The following is a 22,761-nucleotide window of genomic DNA, read 5'->3' on the forward strand; positions in this document are numbered from 1 at the left end:
ACTTTATCGCTCTACTTTCAGTTGCTCTCAAACGCCATTTTAAACAATTAAAGGAAGGGGGGGGGAAATTTCTCTTTTTAAAGAAGGTGGAAGTCAGGAAATCAAAAATACTTGCAAACCAATAATTGTTCACTCATGCTTCTTCTGTCTGCTTATAGAAATCCACAAAAAGAAATCAGTTGTTAGCAGAAGTGGACACCTTCCTCTTTTTCTGCTTTTGCAGGAGCGCAGTGAATACTGGAGATTAAAGGAGGATTCAATGGGATTTGACCTTTCGGGACTTTGCATAACAAAAACAAAGCCCCTAGGGGAATCTACCACTCTCCCCCCTGCTCTTTCTCTCTCTTTCAACCAGAGAGGGAAATTGAAGCCGGGAACAGCTGTTCGTTGCTGTTTTCACTGGCTTTTACCATATCCAGTGCGGAGTGCCATAAATTAGCACCCAGTGAGAAAGGTGGCGCCAAGCGGAAGTCCCCGATATATATTATATTATATTATATTATATTATATTATATTATATTATATTATATTATATTATATTATATTATATTATATTATATTATATTATATTATATTATATTATATTATATTATATTATATTATATTATATTATTATATTATATTATATTATATTATATTATATTATATTATATTATATTATATTATATATATATGCATGTATGTATATATATGTATATGTATATGTTTATTAAATTTGCTTTCCGCCCTTCTCACCATGAAGTATCTCTGGGTGGTTTATAATGCTAAAAAGAAAACTATACAAATAATAACAATAAAATACTAATTATCAACTATAATTAAAAGATGGAGAGGAAAGAAGTGGGATGAGTGGGGGCGGGGGATCTGTTGCTGAATCTATCAACCACATCCAAAATGACGCTCTCCCATTGGAACACATGATATTCCAAAGTGCAGGAGCAGCAGAAGAGAAGGCTCTTCTCTTAAATCCTGCCAGCTGCAGGATCCCTGGCTGATGGGGCCTTCAGTGTGTCTCCTCTGTCGGCACAGGTGGAGTGGGCCAATCCCATTGAGATGAGATGTTCCTCAAGCAACCTGGAGCCATGAAGGGCTTTAAAGGTGATAACCAACACTTTGAATTGCATCTACAAGCAAACTGGTAGCCAGTGCAGCTTGCAGTATAACAGTGGGGGGCCCAAAAGCTGTCCACAATGCCTCATTCTGTACCAGTTGTATCTTCAAAATGCTCTGCAAGAGTATCCCAATGTAAAGTGTGTTGCAATAGTTCAAATACATGATAACTACAGCTTGAATGACTGAGCGCAGGGACTCCTGATCGAGGAAAAACCACAATCCGAAGTTGTGCAAAGGGTCTCCTAGCTGCAACTGCCACCTGTTCTTTGTGCAGGAGTCATGAGTCCAGATGAACCACCAAGTTGCAGACCAGCTCGAGCCAGAGTAGTGCCACCCCATCCAGAACTAAGGATTCAAAGTCCTGGATCTTTGGGGTCCATACACCCAAAGCCATTTGGTCTTGCCATGGTGGTGAGTGGTTAGAATGCAGTCCTGCAGACTACTTCTGCTGATTACCAGCTTCCTGCGGTTCAGCAGTTCAATTCTCACTGGCTCAAAGATGGACTCAGCCTTCTATCCTTCTGAGGATAAAATAAGGTCCCAGATTGTTGGGGGCAATATGCTGACTCTGTAAACTGCTTAGAGAGGGCTATAAAGCACTTTGAAGCAGTATATAAGTCTAAGTGCTATTGCTATTGCTTGCCAGGTTCAGCCAAAGCCTATTGTACCCCAACCAGGCCCCAATAACCCCGAGATACAGCAACAGCATCACATAGATCATCACCAGGGATGGACATATAGAGTTGATTATCATCAATTTAGACATTATTGTTATCATTATAGATATGATATCACACTGAGGTGACTCTCTCTCTCTCTCTCTCTCTCTTTGTAGACAGTGATTGTGGGTTCCTATCTCATTGCACATGGATTTTTCAGTGTATATGCCATGTGTGTGGACACACTTTTCCTTTGCTTCTGTAAGTATCTTGTTAAACTGCTAAATGGTGCCAGGCACTGTTGCTATACTTATGCTTTATGGTTCTTTATTGATTCCAGAGCTGCTCCCCAGTTACTGTAGCATTAAGCCTGGAATTCAATCCTGATGGGGCTCCAGGTTGTCTCAGCCTTCCATAGCACTAACTGCATAGCACTTAGATTTATATATATATATATATATATATTTTACATTTATATCCCGCCCTTCTCCGAAGACTCAGGGCGGCTTACAGTGTATAAGGCAATAGTCTCATTTTATTTGTATATATTTTTTTTTTATAAAGTCAACTTATTGCCCCCCCAACAATCTGGGTCCTCATTTTACCTACCTTATAAAGGATGGAAGGCTGAGTCAACCTTGGGCCGGGCTTGAACCTGCAGTAATTGCAGGCTACTGTGTTCTAATAACAGGCTTCGTAACAGCCTGAGCTATTCCGGCCCCTAACCACTTCATAGTGGTTTACAGCCCTGTCTAAGTGGTTTACAGACTCAGCATATTGCCCCTAACAATCTGGTATCTCATTTTACTGACTTCGGAAGGATAGAAGGCTGAGCAGTGAAAATTGAACTCGGCAAAATTAGCCTGCAATACTGTATTCTAACCACTGCGCCATCACACCATCCTTTGGAGGTTGGTAAAAGGAGGACACAGATTGCTGTGGGCAATATGCAAATAATGCTTCTACCATGTAAATCATGCAGAGTGTGCTGTAAAGCACTATGGGGCAGTATTATAAGCCTAAATTCTAAATTAAATTCTAATAAATCTAAATCGCATTAAATTAGGCGATTCTGTGAGATACATTGGAAGGGCCTTCTCCTATATATTCATCAGCCACAAAATAATGAATTCTCAAAGATAGCACTGGTAAATGCTGATAGGCAACTTGGAGATCAGAAAGGGATGGTCATAACTAAACTGATCCTCCCTTTTCTAGGAAACTGCATTCTAGTGCTATTCCAGATATAGCACATTAGTCCATTGTAGTTTAAGCAAAAGGCAATATTACAAGAAAGGTTGTCTTTGTTCAGCAGCCACTCATTCCACAACTGTTCTATGTTGTGATGCACTGAAGAGTTATAATGGGTCCTTGTAATTGCAGTCATTGCAACATCCCTATGGTGAATATAATTCAGGCGCTTGGCTACCAGCTTGCAATTACAATGGTTGCAGCATCCTACGGTCACTTGATCACAATTTGTGGCTTTCACTGCTGGCTTCCAATAAGCAAAATCAAGGGGGGAAGTCAACAGGAGGCTACAAATAGGGTTCATGTAATGTCACACCCAATGTTCCCTCTAATTTTTCACGAGTCTGAGCAAGCACACTAACTCCCTGAGCGGTCCCTTGGACCACTGTGAGCAACATCAGACGTGCGCACTGTGGTCATGCCAGCATCGCATCCACTCAAGTCACATGATTTATTAAAAGAATCAAATTACAGCATTTACATTTCTGTTATAACACTTTTAATTAAGTGATTTAGCCCACTTACACAATGAAAATTACAAAAATCTTGTTCATGACCTGTGTAGTATGTTAACGCTATTGGAAGTATAAATATTTAATTTTAACTATGGCATAGCATGAGCTTCCAACCAAACCAAGCCAACTGTAAACTCCCGATTTTGAAAACATACTTAACATTTTTATTATAAAGCTCTGACTTGCATTATGAGCATAAGCCATTGTGTGAAGCTCCTGCCATGCACTGGGTGAGATTGTTCTACTGTGGTCTGGGAGACAGTCAAGTAACTCTTTTTCCACAAAATTCAGTATATGACACACACCCCACCCCTGGGGAGGGTCCATTGGAGGATAGCAACCCCTTGTATTTCTCAATCCCTTGATCCTAGATTAACTATCTTTCTAAAGTGCACCCCCACTCCCACGTCTTTGGAATTCGCTTGATACCTGGGGCTCCCAAGCATTCCTTCCAGGAGAGAAGTTAATAAAACAAAACAAAAACTTTGGGTTGTAATATTCTGGCACTTCTTAGTCTGGTTTGTGTGTATGTGTGTGTGTTTTACGTTCCTCTCTGACTATCCGAGGCAGAAACCTCCAGGGATCTCCTCCCACCGCAAAGCCAGGCAGGCGAAGCGTTGCTTTCTTTAATAAAGTAATGGTGGATCCCAAAACGGAATAGTTGCGGGAAGAAAAAGAAAATCAGCCAAGATAGAATAGATAAGATGCATGCTCAGCTCTGCTAATAATACTTTTGTACGTGGATAGAAGAGGATAGAAAAGATAATTCGGGACCCAGAGAGAAAGGGAGGAGGGAGGAGAGATCCTTCGCACTTAGTTCCCAAATTCTGCCCTAGCAGCAAATCCCAAACGCCACCCCTCCCCAACTCGCAGCGCAACCTCTCCAAAACCTTCCCGATATCGAGCCTGGGTGGGGCTGCTTGGCGGCCGGCCGCCCGACTTCTCTTCCTCCTTACCTTTGAGCTGGCCATCTTCCCAGGCCCCGGGGTGACATGAACGCCAGAATTGCCCGCTCTCCAGCTCCGAGAGATGTGAAAGGAGCCCCCGGGCGCCGCGATATCCTCCAAGTGGGTGGGCGCGCGGGGGTTGGGGGGGCTGGTTGGGTGGGTGGGAGGGCGAGGTTGCCTTCGGCTGACTCGGCGCTGGCGATCCAGGCGGGGGAGGGAGCTTCTGCTGCGGCTCCGCGCCCTCCCCCTGCAGGTGCAGCCGGGGACTCCCTCCTTCCCCGGGGGGTGCTCCGAGCGAGCGAGCGAGCAAGCCGGGGTTTCGCGCACTTTCCAAGCTCAGGACAGACGGTGCAAGGAGCCTGCCTGGTCGACTCACATTGAAAAATAGCACAGAATGAATGATATGCGTTTATTTTATTTTCAATTCAGGTTGGATTTTTTTTCTTGTGCGCAGCACAGATTTTCTGTGCGCGGAGACCGTGTCAGTAGTGCGCATTTGCACACGCGCGCAGTTTAGAGGGAACAGTGGTCACACCTAAAAACAGCCACTTGGTTTGCCAGAATTGTCATTGTAAGTTGATGTAGTCATATGACATTGCACTTTATAACTACATCATTTAGTAATGGAATTCCCAGTTACAATGACCATAGTTAACTAAGGACTTCTTGTACTTCAAAGTAAGGTTTACTGCGTTTCCATGATTCCTATCAGATAGGAATTTCTCTGGCTCAGGGATATTAGAGTGGCCAGATGCAAAAGATACGGAATATGTATATACTGTTAATCATTTTATAGACATAAAACAGACTTAACAGTGTCACTAAAGGGAAGCAGTGTAGCAATAAAAAATGGATTCTTAGCTTCTATACATAATTCTGCTTCTACATTTCGCATCTGTTATTTAAAAATGCAAAATTTCATAGCTAAATTCATCAGCAAACATGAGAAGGCAATTTTTTATTTCTGAAACTATTCTGTATTTTGTTGAAATGGCAGGGACAGAAGATAACAAATTAGTCATTTATAGTGGAGGGTGAATTATATTGGGCATTAGCCATACTAACACACTTTCTTTCCCTTGCTATTGATCTGCTAGGAAGTGTTTGGTTATAAAGCAGATTTGCTAAGCCAGTGTTTTTCTAGATGACGATTCCTCCAATAAGGCAGGATATGACACTTAGCTCAGATACCAGACTAGAAAGGTGAGAGATTTATGGTCTCTGTTTTTAATTAGAAATGCAATCATGGCTGCTATCATCATTTTCCTGGCTGGCAGCAGATCTAAGTCCACAATCCATAAACTAGGTCCTTTAGAGCCAGGTATTGAATGTTCCAGAGAACTGCACTAAATGTTTCCTTATTGTGTCAGATGTCTTTTCTTTTATGTACACTGAGCATATGCACAAATTCCTTGTGTGTCCAATCACACTTGGCCAATAAAAAATTCTATTCTATTCTATTCTATTCTATTCTATTCTATTCTATTCTATTCTATGTTTCAATTGTAAAAGCAGTTACCATTGTTCTCCAGAATTGATGGATTCAGTACTTATAAATAAAAAAACAAGAATTCCGCTCTTCTGCGCATGTCTAAGATGGCGCCGCCCTGCTGATCGGGGGAGCGGCGACGGGCCTTTTCGGGCTCTATTTGGGTCTGGGGGGGGCCTGAATAACATCTTAGGCCCCCGCCCTGATGGAGGAAGATCCAGCCAGCCTAAAAAAGGGTGGCTGGGCGCTGTGCGACTCCGAGGGGCGTTGGGAGTCACAGCACCTTGCAGGTAATCCTGGCGGCCTGCCGAGCCGCCGCCAGCCTTTTCGGCGTTTTGGCGGTGGGGGCGGTGGGGGGGCGCTGACATCGCCCCCTGGACTCCTGCCTGGAAGGCTCGGCAACCTGAAGAAGGTTTAGAGTTTTGGGCGTCTCCGGGGGCGATGGGAGGAGCCCCAGAGGGGCTGCGCCCCAATGAAGATCTGGAGGGCCGTCCGGGCTCCAGCGGCCTCGCTGAACTCACGGTGGCGGCGGCGGCAGCCTGGTCCTCTTCGCCGGGTCTTGGCGCTGGTGGAACCCCGGGACTGCTGGCGGGTCTTGGCGACTGGTGTCCCCTCCCGGATGGTGGAGATTCCAGCGGCCTGCTTGCGGTGGCGATGGGGCTTTCCCAGAGGCGATGGCCGGGCGGAGGCGGTAGGCGGCGGCGGCCTGCCCCGGTCCTTTGAGGCGGCGGATGGCCCGGTAGGCCCAAGGTGGTTGTGACCTTGCCCTAATGGCGTGGATATTTGATAGCACCGGAGGAAGGCCCGCGGGCCCAACGGATGCCCCTCCATTATTTACCATCTTTAAATAATATCTTTACCATCGTTCCTCCCCCCCTTCTTCCATAGTCCACCCCGGGTTGTTGTATGGGGTGGTGAATTGACTGAGTCAGCGGTTTGGTCATCTACCGCACATGGATTACCTCTAACTGTTTCCCATCAGGACAGATTGGTCATGGTCATTTTACCATCTGTTTTGTTACCTGCTACCATCTTGACCAGCCCAGGATGGGCCTTTTGCTGAACCTTCTCAGTGATGCGAACATTTACGGCGGCTGACCTACTTGCCCTGCGAGATGCCCCTCTCTCGCGGGTTTGGCCCTCCAGATTATTGAGGGCCCACCTTGAGGACGGGCTTTGGAGTCCCGAGAGGTGGCATGCGAAAAATAGGAGGCTTAGGGGTTTTTTAATTAGCTGTTTTAATAGGTTTTTTAAGGGGAGTTTTAAAGGGGATTTTAAGGGGGGGAGGGAAGACGACGGGTTTGGGTTGGGGGTGGGGGCGGGTGTTGGGGGAAACCCGCCGGGTGGGGTATCAGTTCCTGCTCGCGGCGATGAGTTAATAGGTCCGGGGGTTACGGGGAGAGTTCAGGTTCCACTAGTGGAGGGTGGTGCTATTTGCACGGTATGGGGGAGGGGCAGATTTGGCGGAAGTGGGGGCTCGGATCGTGTTAAGGGGGTGCGCGCTCGATGCTTACAGGCGATCGCGCGCCCCGAGCCCCCAGATTTTTTCCGTTCCCCGGATGGTCAAGACCCTCAGAGCCTGGGCCTTCGGCTGATGTTGTGTAATGCACGGTCCGTGGCCAATAAGGCCCCCCTAATTTACGATCTTATTCAGGGGGGTGCCGCGGACTTTATAGGCATTACGGAGACCTGGTTGGGCGCAGAAGGGGGCGTGCCCCTGGTACAGATGTGCCCGCCAGGCTTCCGGGCATTTCATCAGCCGAGAGCCCAGGGTAGGGGTGGAGGGGTGGCGGTTGTGATTAGAGAGAGTCTGGAGCCGAGGGAGACCACTGTACCTCAGATTGCCGGGTGTGAATCCCTCTTTGTGAAGTGGGGCCATAGATGTCAGATGGGCTTGCTGGTCGCGTACCTGGCTCCTTGCTGCGTGACAGCTGCCCTGCCCGAGCTCCTGGAGGTGCTTGCTGGGGTGGCAGTTGAGACCCCCAGACTTTTAGTCATGGGGGACTTTAACTTGCCATCTTCTGGCTCGTCATCGACAGCAGCTCGGGAGTTCACGGCCTCCATGACGGCCTTGGACCTGACTCAAGTAGTTGATGGTCCTACCCACATTGGGGGTGGTCCACTCAATCTGATTTTTGTCTCTGGTCAGTGGTTGAGAGATCTGGACTTAAAGGAAATAGTCATTGAACCTTTGTCATGGTCAGATCACTCTCTCCTTCGCCTGGACTTTCTGATCGCCATCCAACACCGCAGGGAGACGGAGCCGATGCGTTGGTTCCGTCCCAGGCGCCTGATGGACCCGGAGAGGTTCCGGACGGAGCTTGGGCCATTTCCTGAGGGTCTGGCTCACGGCACGTCTGAGGAACTTGTTGCGGCCTGGGAACGGGCCGCAGCGGGGGCCTTAGATCGTGTCGTGCCTCTGCGGCCTCTGACCCGGCGCAGGTCCCAACCGGCTCCTCGGTTCTCTGAGGAGCTGAGGGGGATGAAACGCCGGAGAAGACGCCTAGAGAGTTCCTGGAGGTCTAGCCGTTCAGAGGCTGATCGGACACTAGTGAAGTCCTATACTAGGACTTACCTAGTGGCATTGAGGGAAGCGAGGCGTTGCTACGCCTCCTCCCTCATTGCGTTGGCAGATAACCGCCCAGCCGCCCTGTTTCGGGTGACCCGTTCCCTCCTTCACCAGGGGGAGCGGGATGACCCGCTGCAGGGACGTGCTGAGGAGTTTAACGGTTATCTATACGATAAAATCGTTCAGCTTCGGGACGGGTTGGACCAAAATTGCGGTGACTCAGGTGAGACGCTCAAGTGTGGTCTTGGTGACATTGTTTGGGATGAGTTTGACCCTGTGGCTCCCGAGGACATGGACAGGTTGTTGGGTAGGTTGAATGCCACCACGTGTTTACTGGACCCGTGCCCCTCCTGGCTGGTGCTGGCCACTCAGGAGGTGACACGAGGCTGGCTCCAGGCGATTACGACCGCTTCTTTGGTGGAGGTGTCTTCCGGCCGCCTTGAAAGAGGCGGTGGTGAGGCCCTCCTCAAGAAGCCTTCCCTGGACCCGGCTGTTTTAGGTAATTATCGTCCGGTCTCCAACCTTCGCGGCGAAGGTTGTAGAGAGTATGGTGGCATATCAGTTTCCCTTGCACCTGGATGAAACTGTCTATCTAGACCCGTTCCAGTCCGGTTTCCGGCCCGGGTACAGCACGGAGACGGCTTTGGTCGCGTTGGTGGATGATCTCTGGAGGGCCAGGGATAGAGGTTGTTCCTCTGCCCTGGTCCTATTAGACCTCTCAGCGGCTTTCGATACCATCGACCATGGTATCCTGCTGCGCCGGTTGGAGGGATTGGGAGTGGGAGGCACCGTTTATCGGTGGTTCTCCTCCTATCTCTCCGACCGGTTGCAGTCGGTGTTGACAGGGGGGCAGAGGTCGGCCCCGAGGCGCCTCACTTGTGGGGTGCCGCAGGGGTCGATCCTCTCGCCCCTTCTGTTTAACATCTACATGAAGCCGCTGGGTGAGATCATCAGTGGTTTCGGTGTGAAGTACCAGCTGTATGCGGATGACACCCAGCTGTACTTTTCCACACCGGACCACCCCAACGAAGCTATCGAAGTGCTGTCCCGGTGTCTGGAGGCCGTACGGGTCTGGATGGGGAGAAACAGGCTCAAGCTCAATCCCTCCAAGACAGAGTGGCTGTGGATGCCGGCATCCCGGTACAGTCAGCTAAATCCGCGGCTGACCATCGCTGGCGAGTCATTGGCCCCGATGGAGAGGGTCCGCAACTTAGGCGTCCTCCTGGATGAACGGCTGTCTCTAGAAGATCATTTGACGGCCGTCTCCAGGAGAGCGTTCTACCAGGTTCGCCTGGTACGCCAGTTGCGCCCCTTTCTGGACCGGGATGCCCTATGCACGGTCACTCACGCACTCGTGACGTCTCGCCTGGATTACTGCAATGCTCTCTACATGGGACTCCCCTTGAAGGGCATCCGGAGGCTACAGTTAGTCCAGAATGCAGCTGCGCGGGTGATAGATGGAGCCCCCCGTGGCTCCCGCCTAACGCCTATCCTGCGCAGACTGCACTGGCTACCTGTGGCCTTCCGGGTGCGCTTCAAGGTTTTGGTGACCACCTTTAAAGTGCTCCATGGCATAGGGCCGGGTTATTTACAGGACCGCCTACTGCTACCGAATACCTCTCACCGACCTGTGCGCTCTCATAGAGAGGGACTCCTCAGGGTGCCGTCAGCGAGGCAATGTCGTCTGGCGACGCCCAGGGGAAGGGCCTTCTCTGTGGGGGCTCCCACCCTCTGGAACAAACTACCCCCCGGACTTCGTCAGCTTGCGGACCTTCGGACCTTCCGCCGCGGGCTTAAAACACACCTATTTAATTGCGCAGGACTGAGCTAGATTTTAAATTTATGGGTTTTAAATTGGGTTTTGTTTCCATATTTTTAATTATTGGGCTTTTAGAATAAGTTTTTTAACTGTTTTTATATTGTATTTATGTGTTTTTTTTAAGTGCCTGTAAACCGCCCTGAGTCCTTCGGGAGATTAAATAAATAAATAAATAAATAAATAAATAAATAAATAAATAAATAAATAAATAAATAAATAAATAAATAAATAAATAAATAAATAAATAAATAAATAAATAAATGAAAGAGAGAAATGTTTTTATGTTCTTTTTTATGAGATGTAAGAACATATGAGAAATGTAATAGGACATTCAGATTAATGGTGGTTTTTAACCATTTTAACCAGATTAAAATGGTTTTTAATAAAAACCATTAATTAATTTAGATTAATTAATGGTTTTTATTAACTGGATAAGCTAGCTGGAGGAATATCAGCTTTTTCAATTAATTAGATAGTATCATCTTGATTGTTAGTGACTTACTGAGCGATATTCATAACCATGAAGTGCCTCTAGTAATACTTCCAAAATTGATCCTATAATCTCTTTGACATTGCCCATGCATTCTACATTTGCTGTCTTCTATACCTATCACGCGCAGTTTTCCAAGCTGTCACCTTTTTGTATCATATGTCCAAAGTAAGGTAAACTTCTGCTTGTTCTTTATCACCTCAATCTTATTTGATCCTTCTTAAAATGATTCACCTAATCCATAATTCAAAAGTAACAAACTTTTTCTTAGTGTCCATCTTTTACATTTGCACTGAAAGACATTGCTGTACTTATTCAGATCTTTCTTGTCTTAGAAGATTCTTTCATGATTTTGTCTTAAGTTTGTTACTGCCTTCTTCCTAAGGATTCATTTCCTCACTTTTTCTCCAGTGTAGTGTCTATTGACTTTGCTTGTGAGAAAATGGTAGGAAAGGTCACAAATGGCCAATATGGGATGCTGCAACTGTCATGGTTGGCAAGTGCCTGAATCACAATCATATGATTGCAGGGATGCTGCAGTAGCTCCAACTTCATGGACTGGTTGTAAGTCCTCTTGTTCAGTGCACACTTTGAATGGTCACTGAACAAGTGATAGTCAATGGACTACCTGAATTTCAGTATGACAGTATTCCAATTGTCATTTCTTTTAGTCTTGCTATTCTGCTAATATATTTGCTGTATAACGGAGCATCTTTTCAAGCCTTTCTTTATTTTCACCTCTCTGTTTCTGAAGTTGGTCTTAAAACAAAAACCAGATTTGGTCTCCTTCATTGCAAAAGTCCCTCAGCTGCCTTAGAACAGTAATAAATGTTCCTGAACACTCATTAGATTTAACATATACATCATCTACACCAGAGGTCCCCAGCACCTGGACAGCAGACCACTACTGGGCTGTGGCCCATTGGAAACTGGACTGCACAAGTGGCAAGCGCACAAATCTTTATTTGTGCATGCATGGGATTAGGATGAGCACACAAAACCATTCCCTCCCTCCCCCTGCTGCCATGTGCCACTGCTGGTCTGTGTAACCAAAAAGGTAGGGACTGTTCTACACAATTAAGCCCTTTTTTAAAATAAAGAGAGCAAAATAACTCTTGTATTCTTTTATTATCTCAATTATTCATTTTATATCAGTTCACTTTTGTAGGTTTACATTTTTGTTTGATGTTGCATTTACCACTTTTTGCAATTTTGTCATGGAATTCCTCAGTATTTTCCTCCATTTCATCTGTAGTAAGTACATACAGTTGTACATATTCACTTGATATTCATTAATTCTGAAGGTATGAATTTGTATTTTGCTGAGTTACAGTTGAGCACATACTTAGCCATGGGTTTTTTAAAATCTCATTGTCAATCCATTATTTTGTATAATCCCATTGTCAGAACAATATATTAGGGAAATGAGTTATTTAAATTGGCTCATCCTAAGGTCTAGACTAAGGCTCAGTCTGGGTTCTAAAATATACCATTCAATATTTATTCTGCTTTGATGGTTTCAAATTTTCTTTAGTTTATGCTTGTCCTGTTCCATATTCTAATTCTACGGGTGAAACAAGGAACTCTACTTTCAGTGCCAGCATCATTAGTGACTTGCTTATTGCTTAATTTTGTTTTGTTGTCACTTTCAGATCCATTCACAAAAGTTCAGTGTTTTCTCCAGTAACTAGGGAAGTGCCTTCTAACCTTGGAATTAACATTCAGCATCCAGATTTATTATAATATTTTGGCCATTTACATACAGTTTTCTTGGCCATAATACCAAAGTATTTGCCTTCTTCTGGGTTTGATTTTTTCAATTTCTCCTCCTGAGTAGGTTATCTTACCTCATATCTGTAGCATACTACCTGCCCTCCCCACTTGTACATTTGTGGGGAATACTACAAAGTTTTGTAGTATTTCCATTTTGGTTACTTATTAAGACACAATTGCAACCATTTAATGAATAGCTGTATTCTAAAAGCATTTGAAAAGTGAATTACAGCATAAAAAATTGGTTGTGGCTAGATCTTTTCAAACTTTTCTGCTTTAACAAACTAAGAATACATGTTTCATTCTGTGAGGGAAAAGAGCCATAGAATAACATAGATAATAAAAAGCATAAATAAAAATATGGCAGCTTGAGAGAAGATGAAAAACATTCTCTGCAGTGAAAAATCATGCAGAATGTTACGAGATCAGTCTTCAGTTAGAAAAAGATATGACTAAGATTGAACAACTGAATCATAGCTTGGAGGAGTAGGATCAACACAAGGTGGGAAGCTTTACATGGTACAAAATGAACATGTTGATTTGACAGTGCTGATAGTAACTGACAACTTTCCTTAAAAAGATGTCTCTCATTAGTTGTTCCTCTTATAACTGAATTAATGTTATTACGTAACAATTACAGAGTATCTGATGCTGGAGACAGAAGAAGAGTGTTGTTGCTGGATTCTGTATTTTGGCTTCCAAAAGACAACTGTCCTGCTGCTGTTAGAATGCTGATCAGAATAATGTCTTGATATAACACATCAGGGTCACTCCTCTCATGAAGGCAAAAGAAATAAGGAGAGCAAGAGTGATACATTAGCTGCATTTGCACAACATGCTAGGCTAAATTTGGGAGGGGTGGTTTTAGTTGTCACCTTCTTATGGTGGGAAAGCAATCTACTTTAAGCCATAATGTATTTTTTTTTTGGCCTAAACATAGTATATTATGTGAACCCAACAATTTTCTTTCACTAACTGGGTTTATACAATATATGAATCCAGCCACAATATAGTTGGTTACATAATTAAAGGCTACATTGAGAAAAATAATTAAGACTTTCATTTAAGAAGAATAATTTTTTATTGGCCAAATGTGATTGGACACACAAGGAATTTGTCTTGGTGCATATGCTCTCAGTGTACATAAAATAAAATATTCCTTCATCAAGGTACAACACTTACAAAACTTAATGAAAGTCATAGGGTACAAATAAGTGATCAGGAAAAAATCAATATCAATATAAATCATAAGGATACAAACAACAAAGTTACAACCATACAGACATAAGTGGAAGGAGATGGGTGAGGGGAACGATGAGAAGATTAATAGTAGTGCAGACTTAGTAAATAGTTTGACAGTGTTGAGGGAATTATTTGTTTGGCAGAGAGATGGCGTTCGGGAAAAAACTGTTCTTGTGTCTAGTTGTTCTTGAATCCCATCTTCTATTGTTTCTAACCAAAAATAACTGCTTAAAGCAGCAATTTTAATTCTAGAAAAAATAGAACATAAGCTTTCTCATTTTTTTGCTTAACTTTTTTATTTTTATTCACAAAATTAAAATATAGACTCAATTAAAAAAATAAACAGAACATTAAAACAGTACATACATATACATATAGATACACATACATATACATACAAAACAAATACATATACATATATACACACACATATATATATATATTATCCCCTCTAGTTGAATACTGAAAATTATATTGCAACAATGTTAGTCTCCACCTCCCTTGTGAAGCAGTCCCAAAAAATTTTAATGTCTAACTCTATTTGCAACTTTTTTTACCTGTCATCTGTCTACTATATTGATAATAAAAAGGTCAACATGTAGAGCAACAGCAAAATCAATTTTTCAAAACCCTCTATTAACAGTCTAATATTGTATTTAATTTGAAGAAAATCAACCACAATTTATCTATCCGAAATTACCACAGTAATTAACTCTCAACTGTCCTGAGTTAAATATCCTTGTTTGCTTTTGAATAACATGTTATCAGTTGTTGTCTTATTGAATATAGTAAATCCATTCTCCAAAATCAATGTTTTCAAAAAAGTCCAGTTGAACTTGTTTTCCAGTTGAATATAGTATTCCCATTTTCCAATCTCTATCAATCTTCTTTTAAAAAAGCAAATTTATCACTCATCAATTCTTTTTTTTTATTATTTGAATTTATATCCCGCCCTTCTCCGAAGACTCAGGGCGGCTTACACTGTTGAAATCACCACAATTTCTTTACGGAGAAAGTAAAAATTATTCAGAGCAGCAGCGTAGAACAAAGGAAAGATACAAAAACAATCATAAAATCCAGCAAGCAGTTACACTAAATCAATATTCAACCATTCAGTTAACATTTTAAAGTAAAAAAACAAAGTAAAATAAAAACTTCAAAGAATGCAGTTAAAATCCAGACGTGCTTAAAAAATCAATCAGCTGAGAATAAGAGATAGAGGCTTGATTTTCTGGCTGCTCCTATAGGAACTTTAGTCTTTAAGATTCATCTTCACAGATGGGTCCAAGATTATCCAAAAGTCTTCTTGGGTCATTCCTAGGTGCACCTATTCAAATCCAGGGAGCAGCCCCGCCAAAGAAGCAGCTTTGACAGAAAAATCAGCTGATTGTAAGCAGAGAAAAAGATTGCCCTACCACAAGGCCGTCTTAACAGCATTATGGGTCGTGGGCAGAGCAGTGTACTGGGTCCCCAACAACAACTACTCACAGGAATAAAAATGTAAATGGTTGATAAAATTAAACATATATTTATTTTATTGGCACTTCCAACAAAATTGGTATTGGTATGGGGCCTCTAGCCAGGGGTGAAATGCTCCCGGTTCACACAGGCTCCCCCGATTAGGTAGCGATGGCAGCTGCTGGATCGGAAGACCGGTAGCAAAAATCCCTGGCCCCGCCCCCCTGTCTCTGCTGAGCCGCACCATCAACAGAGGTTTTTGTTTTTTTTTACTTTTAAAAGTTTTTCTTCAGCTGAAACATGCCTTGAAAAGTAAAAAAAAAATCTCTGATGATCGCGGGGCTGAGCAGAGATCATCAGAACACTTTAAAAGTTTTTTTTAAAAAAAACCCTTCAGCCGAAGGGAGAAAAAAAAGAAAAAAACCGGAGGTTTTAAAAGCCTCTTCTGGCAATCCCAGAGGAGTTTCCTGATCCTCACTGGTTTTTAAACTCACTTTTTAACAGCCCCCACTTACAAGAGCCCCCACCCAAGCCCAGCCAATTCTCCCTCCTCACTTACCTATAATTACTGCTTTTTTGGGCTGGCAACGGCATGTTTTCTTCAGCTACTGAAGAAAAAAAAAAGCTTGCTTTGACTTCCTGCTTTGCTGGCTGAGGAACTCTGGGGTTTGAAGTCCACAATAAAATAAAATAAAATAATAAAATAAAATATTTGTGCAGATTTCTGAGATTTGGGGTGTTTCTGTAGTATTTCACTGTAACTACACAAACACACAAAATTTCAGAAAGCTGTATATGGCATTTTGTGTGTGTGTGTGTGTGTGTGAGTTGTGTGTGTGTAAAGTGTGAAAGTTGGTTTTTGAGCTTTTTGTGGCTATGTGAAGTGTGAAGTGTGAAGTGCAGCTGCTTTTACATTGTGTGTGAGTCAGTTGTGTTGTGTTGTGGTGTGTGTGTGTAAATGTGAAAGTTGGTTTTTGATACCTCTTATTGTTTTCTATACTTTGTTTATTATTTTTATTATTGATTGTTATTGGCCATGCCCACTCAGTCATCTGACCACCAAGCCACACCCACCAATTAAGCCACGCCCACAGAACCGGTAGGGAAAGTTTTTAGATTTCACCCCTGCTCTACGCCCTTGGGGCCCACAGGCAAGTGCACATCAGGCCCATGCATTAAGATAGCCCTGCCCTACCAGTCTGTATACCATCTTGGGGGAAGTTTCCAAACATAAGCTTTCTCTTTTTTTTTTTTTATTTGAATTTATATCCCGCCCTTCTCCGAAGACTCAGGGCGGCTTACATTGTGTTAAGCAATAGTCTCATCCATTTGTATATTATATACAAAGTCAACTTTTATTGCCCCCAACAATCTGGGTCCTCTTGACCTCTTGGGTATCCGTAGCTTAGTTTTCATCTCCATATTTTATATCTGGCAGTTCTGGAATAAGGAGTAACTTACAGGTTGACTAAAAGTATAAAAATAATACTAGGTTTTTAATATGAATGGTGAAGTTTAGCTTTTTCAAGCCTAGAAAAACGTTTTTCCTCCATGGTTTCTTTTTAATAGAAAGAAGGATTATAAATGTTTGTAGTATTTTCTTTTCAAATAACATAAAATGGTTTATGATGTGGAAAAAAATTTGTTTGGAAATACATTAAAGAAATAAAGTAAACTAGTACCTTGTTTCCCCCAAAATATGACCTACTCTGAAAACAAACCCTAGCCTGATTTTCATGCCTACACCTAAAATAAGTCCTCCCCCAAAAGTAAGCCCTAGCTAAGCCCTGCCCACTGTCTGATTGTACGGGATGGGGTGAGGCATAGGCTTAAAAATCAAGCTGGGGGAGGGGGGAGGAGCTGCCCAAAGTGTCCCGCTGTTCTGTTTCCCTCCCCCCAATACTCCCAGCAAAGAGTCAGTCAGAGGCCTTCTTTTCTCCTTTTATTTACATAAATAGATGTCCTGGCCACGTCTACCCACGGGCCTGCCAAGTTTCTGGAGATAACGAGGAAATTATAGATAAGGCCAGAATTACTCACGAATATATTCTTCCCTCCATTGATACAGTTTGCCCGCGCAAATTCATTGCTTTGTCCAAAACAAAAAACCAGGAAGTCCCGCCTCCTATTTATAGTCTCTGCAGATGTCACTGCATGACAATTATGACTTGGCTTTTCCCCAACACTCCTCCTGCGCACGCCGATCACGCCTGCGCAGCCTTGCATCACTCCAAAACTGTTCTTGGGGCGTTGCCAAATCAGAAGAAGGCTCCAGGGAATCAGGTCTTGCCGGCCCCTCCTCCTCCCTTTGAGTGGGTGCCAGGGAGGGAAAGGGCTCAAGAGAAGCAGGCCTTGCCAGGTCTTCTCCCTCACTTTCTGAATCATCCGAGTCCAGGAGTCCGGGTCCAGGAACCTGGGTCACAACAGTCAGCTTCCGAACGGCTAGATCTCCAGGTACTCTCTAGGCGTCTTCTCCGGCATTTCATCTCCCCCAGCTCCTCGGAGAACCAAGGAGCTGGTTGAGACCTACGCCGGGTCAGAGGCCGCAAAGGCACGACACGGTCTAGAGCCCCAGCCGCGGCCAGTTCCCAAGCCGCGACTAGTTCTTCAGCCGTGCCGTGGGCTAGACCCTCAGGGAACGGCCCAAGCTCTGTCAGGAACCTCTCCAGGTCCATCAGGCACCTGGGACAGAACCAACGTATTGGTCCCGTCTCCCTGCGGTGTTGAGTGGCGGTCCGAAAGTCCAGACGAAGGAGAGAATGATCTGACCATGACAAAGGCTCGGTGACTAGATCTCCTAAATCCAGTTCATTCAGCCACTGTCCAGAGATAAAAATCAGATCCAGTGTGCCTCCCCCAATGTGAGTAGGGCCATCAACTACTTGCATCAGGTCCAAGGCCGTCATGGAGGCCATGAACTCCCGAGCTGTCGTCGATGACATACCGGTCGATGTGGCCACTAGCCACAGGAAATAGCAAATTAATGTGAAGTGGATGCATCTTCATTGGCTAGAATGTATATTCAATTTAAAAGCAGCCTTTTTTTCCAATTGTAGTGTAGTTTTAGTTTTATTGTAGCATAATGAAAAGCTAATTTCTTTTGTGATGTTGCAATCAGTAACTTTTCATCCTTTCCACATCCATTAATTTACAGCAATTCCCTTCTACTATACATGCAAGATTGTGCTATAATATAGGCTACTGTCTAAGCTATCTTGTTCTTTTCTTGGTGGAGGAATCTTAATTGCAATTAACTTCAACATTTCCTTTTTTTCTCTCCTCTTTTGCTTTGTATCTCTTTGCCTTATTTATTTTTTTGCTTTGCTTTGCTTCTCTTGTTCATTCTTTTCTGGATGCTTTCTCTGTTTTGTTTGGGATTCCAAAAGGCGAAGATCTGGAAAGGAATGATGGAACTCCTGAGCGGCCTTATTACATGTCCTCTGCCTTGAGTGAAATCCTCCTGAAGGGAAGCCTAAAATCTTCCAAAAGTACTGAGAGTCAAGAATAGGGACAATACATCAAATGTGAAAGATGTATGCAGGTGTCCCACTGCAAGCCTTCTGTATGCAGATGCTCTACCTTCATGGGCAAATTTTGATATTCTGAGAAATGATGGGTGCTCTTGACTTGCATCAAACAAATGGCTATTGATGGTATATACTGTAATCTGTTTCTGTCCAGATTTTCCAATACCAAAAAGGACTTGAAATTGGAGGGCAAATATGTTTAAAATTGAAAAAAATGCCTCAGTATGATTGTGCTGTTGCTGTAACTGTGGTTGCTTTTGGCACAGATATCCCACAATTGCACAGAGAATAATACCAGAACAATTCAATAAGAAGTAAAATTAATATCAACAACAGTATATTAACAATTCCCATTACAATAAAAATGTTTTCAAATATTGGACCTTTCCAGATTCCAAATGTTCCTATATTCCCTGTGCAACTATCCATAAAAAAGATAGCGCAGAATAGCAATATTTTGAGGCTTAAGAAAGCAGCTGCTTGGAAATAAATGAAATGCTTTGACAGAGGTTTGCTTACTTGTATACCTTCTATTGATTGAATAGATTTTGAATTAGTATATAACTGGAATTGTAATTGTATACAAACAGAAGTAAATAGTGGGATGAAGATAACCAGGATGAGTACTATTTGTCTTTCAGATTAGTTTCAGTTCTTTAGAAATATCTTGCTTCAGAACAAGTGCTTTGTTGCTGCCTAAAACTAGTAGCAAACCCCTCCAGGGTAGGAAGCTCTTTGAGAACTTCTTTTTCTGTCTTTTTGTTTCCAGTGCATTATATAGGGATGCAATCAACAAAAGGCATAAAAGATTAACACAACTGTTCTAAAGGCGGCTTTAGAAAAACTGGTCTAAATGATAAAAGATAAAAAAGCCAGATTCTTACCTGCTATTTGTATATTTGACTTGTAACACTTGGTGTTTCCCTACTTATGAGTAGGAAATTTTTATCTAGGGAAGTTTAATTTCAGAAAAGAATAATAATTTTCCCAAATGTGAATAATGAATGGGAAAACTTTATATAACTCCGCTTTCGCTTTGCTAATAACAGTTTCTATTATCCAATTTCTTTGTATACCATGGGAGAAAAAAAGATGACAGACTTAATGTGGAATCTTTGAGAACGGCAAGATTTATCCCCTTACTTTAAGGCAGGGTTTTAAAAAGTCCCTAACCAGATCTTTTTGGGTGGAAAACTCTAATATCTTTTTTGTTGAATACCAGAAGAGGAAAATTCTCAAATCAGAATCATTTTCAGTCTAATTATGAATTTCTGTAATACGCACTTATCTGCTCATGGTGAGAGATCTCTACTGCAAGCAGTGGTCAAGTTTCCCTTAGTTTCCATAAACCAGGATTACTCGTATGTAATGCTTAGTCTATCTCCCTTGTGCTAGTCCTGAAAAGATGTTTTCACATTCCTTTGCTTGGGGGGATTTGTGTTTCTTTGCAGTGGAAGACCTGGAGCGAAACGATGGCTCTACTGAGAAGCCTTACTTCATGTCATCTAACCTGAGAAAACTCTTGAAGAAGACTAATAAAGAGACAGATGCATGATTTGGCAAGCCTGGTCTTTCCATGAGGCAGAATGAAATGTACCAACTTGACTTTTGTCAAGATAGAGCAGCATCTGCGAAGTTACAATATCTGCTATCCCTAGCTGTGCCATATAACTGTAGCTTGGCAAAAATTTTGTATCTTTTAGTTTTTGAGTGGAGAGGTTTTTGTTTCTTTTGCCTTTTAAAGTGATAAATTAGCTACAGGTTACAATAGCTGTAGTTTAGGAATACACCATAATAAATCAGACTGAGATCTGTTAAGATTGAGACCAGTTAAGAAAACCATCCATCCTATTGGAATCCATCCTGGACTTTTTAAACATTGGGTCAGCAATTCTTGCTTGCTAATACAGGTAGAGTAAATTGTACAGACAGGGCTAAGTATAAGTGATCCAATGAAGCTGCATTTGATCCAGTTTAGTTGTTAATGACTTTTTTCTTGTAATGGCATTTATTTCATGTAATCATTGACCACTTAAAAAGGTCACTTTAAAGATCTCAATGATCCCAGGATATTATATATTAATGTTTATGGGAAAATCTATTTTCTAAAATTTACTTCACTGCCACTCCACATCCCCAAGACAATTGACACCAAGCACAATTAATAAATAGTAAATCCAGGCAAGAAAAGTATATCCTAGGAAAAGATGGTTAAAACTGGGAAGGAAAGTGTGACAATAGCTTTGTATTTTTAATGAAAATAGTCAAAATCATGTAAAACAATAACATTAGCATGAAATATGAAATAAATCAATATATGACAAGAAAGGAGCCATAATAATAGAAAAGGTTCAAAATTATGTACTATATACTCAGCAACTTACTTTGAAATTTCTTCTAAAAAGCCATGTATTTTTAAGCTGCCCAAATAAATTTAGCTTAATTTTTGCTTTTTTATACTTTATTTCCTATATTGCTGTACTTTTCACTGAAAATATGAAATATTAAACACTTTGTTTTGTAAATTTGTTTAGCATCCTTTTTTAATTACACAGTACTATAATAAATATGCAAATTGCCATTAAAAAGTTTTTATCTTCTTTCTGTCCCTAAATCTAGTCTTCTAATTTTAAGCTTGTGAAGATGTAAATATTGTCTTTCCAAATTATTTCTTTCTTTTAACTGAAACCTAGTATGTATTTCTTGCAAAATAGGCAAGGTGTATCAGATAAATGGCATAATCATCATTTCAGGAACTCAAACATACAATAATCTTTGGGTAAAATAAACACATTAGCAAACTAAAAACTCCCACAAAACTCTGCTTATTGTTAGCCAGTTGTGATATGAGATCTAGATGCCGTTAGTACATCAAGGAACTAGCTTTCTTTTAAAGAACTGTTAGGGAATATTGTATTCCATTATTGGATTTATTAAAGCTATTTATTAAAGCTAAACATCTCTGTGTAGAGATGTTCAAGAACTAAGTGATTTTCTTGTGGTACCATTCTTCTGACTGCATTCTCTGTGACTCCTGTACAAGCATTTCATAATATAACAGAGGATGAGATTGGCACAGACTAGTTTTTGGATGAAATACCTGGTAGGTCTAATCAAATCCCAATAATGGAAATCAAATTAAAGCCCATTAACGCACATGAACACAGACAGCAGATGGTGATACTGTATATTTGGAGTTAAGTACTGTGCAGAATATGTGCTAATGCAATGCTTGTAAAGTCTGGGCATCTATCCAGTTTTATTTCTCCCATTCTCCCCTGAGAAGACAGTGTACATATCAATGAAATAGCATCAAGATCATGATTGTCCAAATTTTTGGCTTACCTGGGCTACATTGAGTGAAGAGGAATTGTTTTGGGCAGCATATAAAATACATAATATAGTCAATAATAACAAACTTGCTTTTTTATATTTTTTATTATCTTGTAGGGCCGCACTACTAACTTTCCAAGGCCACATGCAGCCTGAGGACCTCAGATTGAACCCACCTGCTCTAGATAATACCTGAATTCATTTCTTGACTGTAACATAGTAATCTGGATTTATGCAGCCTAGTTGCAGCCACTGCATGAACTTGGAGTTCAGAAATGATTTAGTATGAAAATGTTAATAATTATTTTGACCTGTTAACTAGTCAGCTTATTGATGTTAACAAAAAGTGTTTTGAGTATCATCCAATGATTGTCTGGATTTCTGTAGCTAAGATGTAGCTGCTGGGTAAGTGATGGTGAAGAAGACCATGTGTAAGAAAGGACTTTACTGAATTAGGTATTACATACAGTAATAATTCAGAGAATAGGAGCAAGAAAAAATGGCTGTTGATTGAAGCCATATCTGTATCAGGTTCTATGAGTGTAGTTTCTATGTTGAGTGACCTTTCAAAATAAA

The 22,761-nt window shown here is 42.1% G+C and overlaps 1 protein-coding gene across 7 annotated transcripts in view; it reads left to right on the forward strand.

Annotated features, from left to right (window-relative positions):
• Positions 1-22,433, forward strand: part of SLC44A2 (solute carrier family 44 member 2) — a 191,579-nt gene extending 169,146 nt beyond the window's left edge. For 2 of the 7 annotated variants that reach the window (XM_058173085.1, XM_058173087.1), the window contains exons 21-23: positions 1,949-2,033; positions 18,712-18,978; positions 20,304-21,377. In XM_058173085.1, coding sequence (XP_058029068.1) covers positions 1,949-2,033; positions 18,712-18,833 — 207 coding nt within the window. In that variant the 3' untranslated portion in view covers positions 18,834-18,978; positions 20,304-21,377. Of the gene's footprint in view, positions 1-1,029; positions 1,099-1,948; positions 2,034-18,711; positions 18,979-20,303; positions 21,378-22,302 lie in introns of those variants that run through there. The other 5 variants (XM_058173092.1, XM_058173088.1, XM_058173086.1 and 2 more) reach the window with 5 other exon arrangements.
• Positions 22,434-22,761: the final 328 nt, after the last annotated feature.

This window comes from Ahaetulla prasina, chromosome 2 (assembly GCF_028640845.1).
Source record: "Ahaetulla prasina isolate Xishuangbanna chromosome 2, ASM2864084v1, whole genome shotgun sequence".
NCBI classification, from domain to species: domain Eukaryota; kingdom Metazoa; phylum Chordata; class Lepidosauria; order Squamata; family Colubridae; genus Ahaetulla; species Ahaetulla prasina.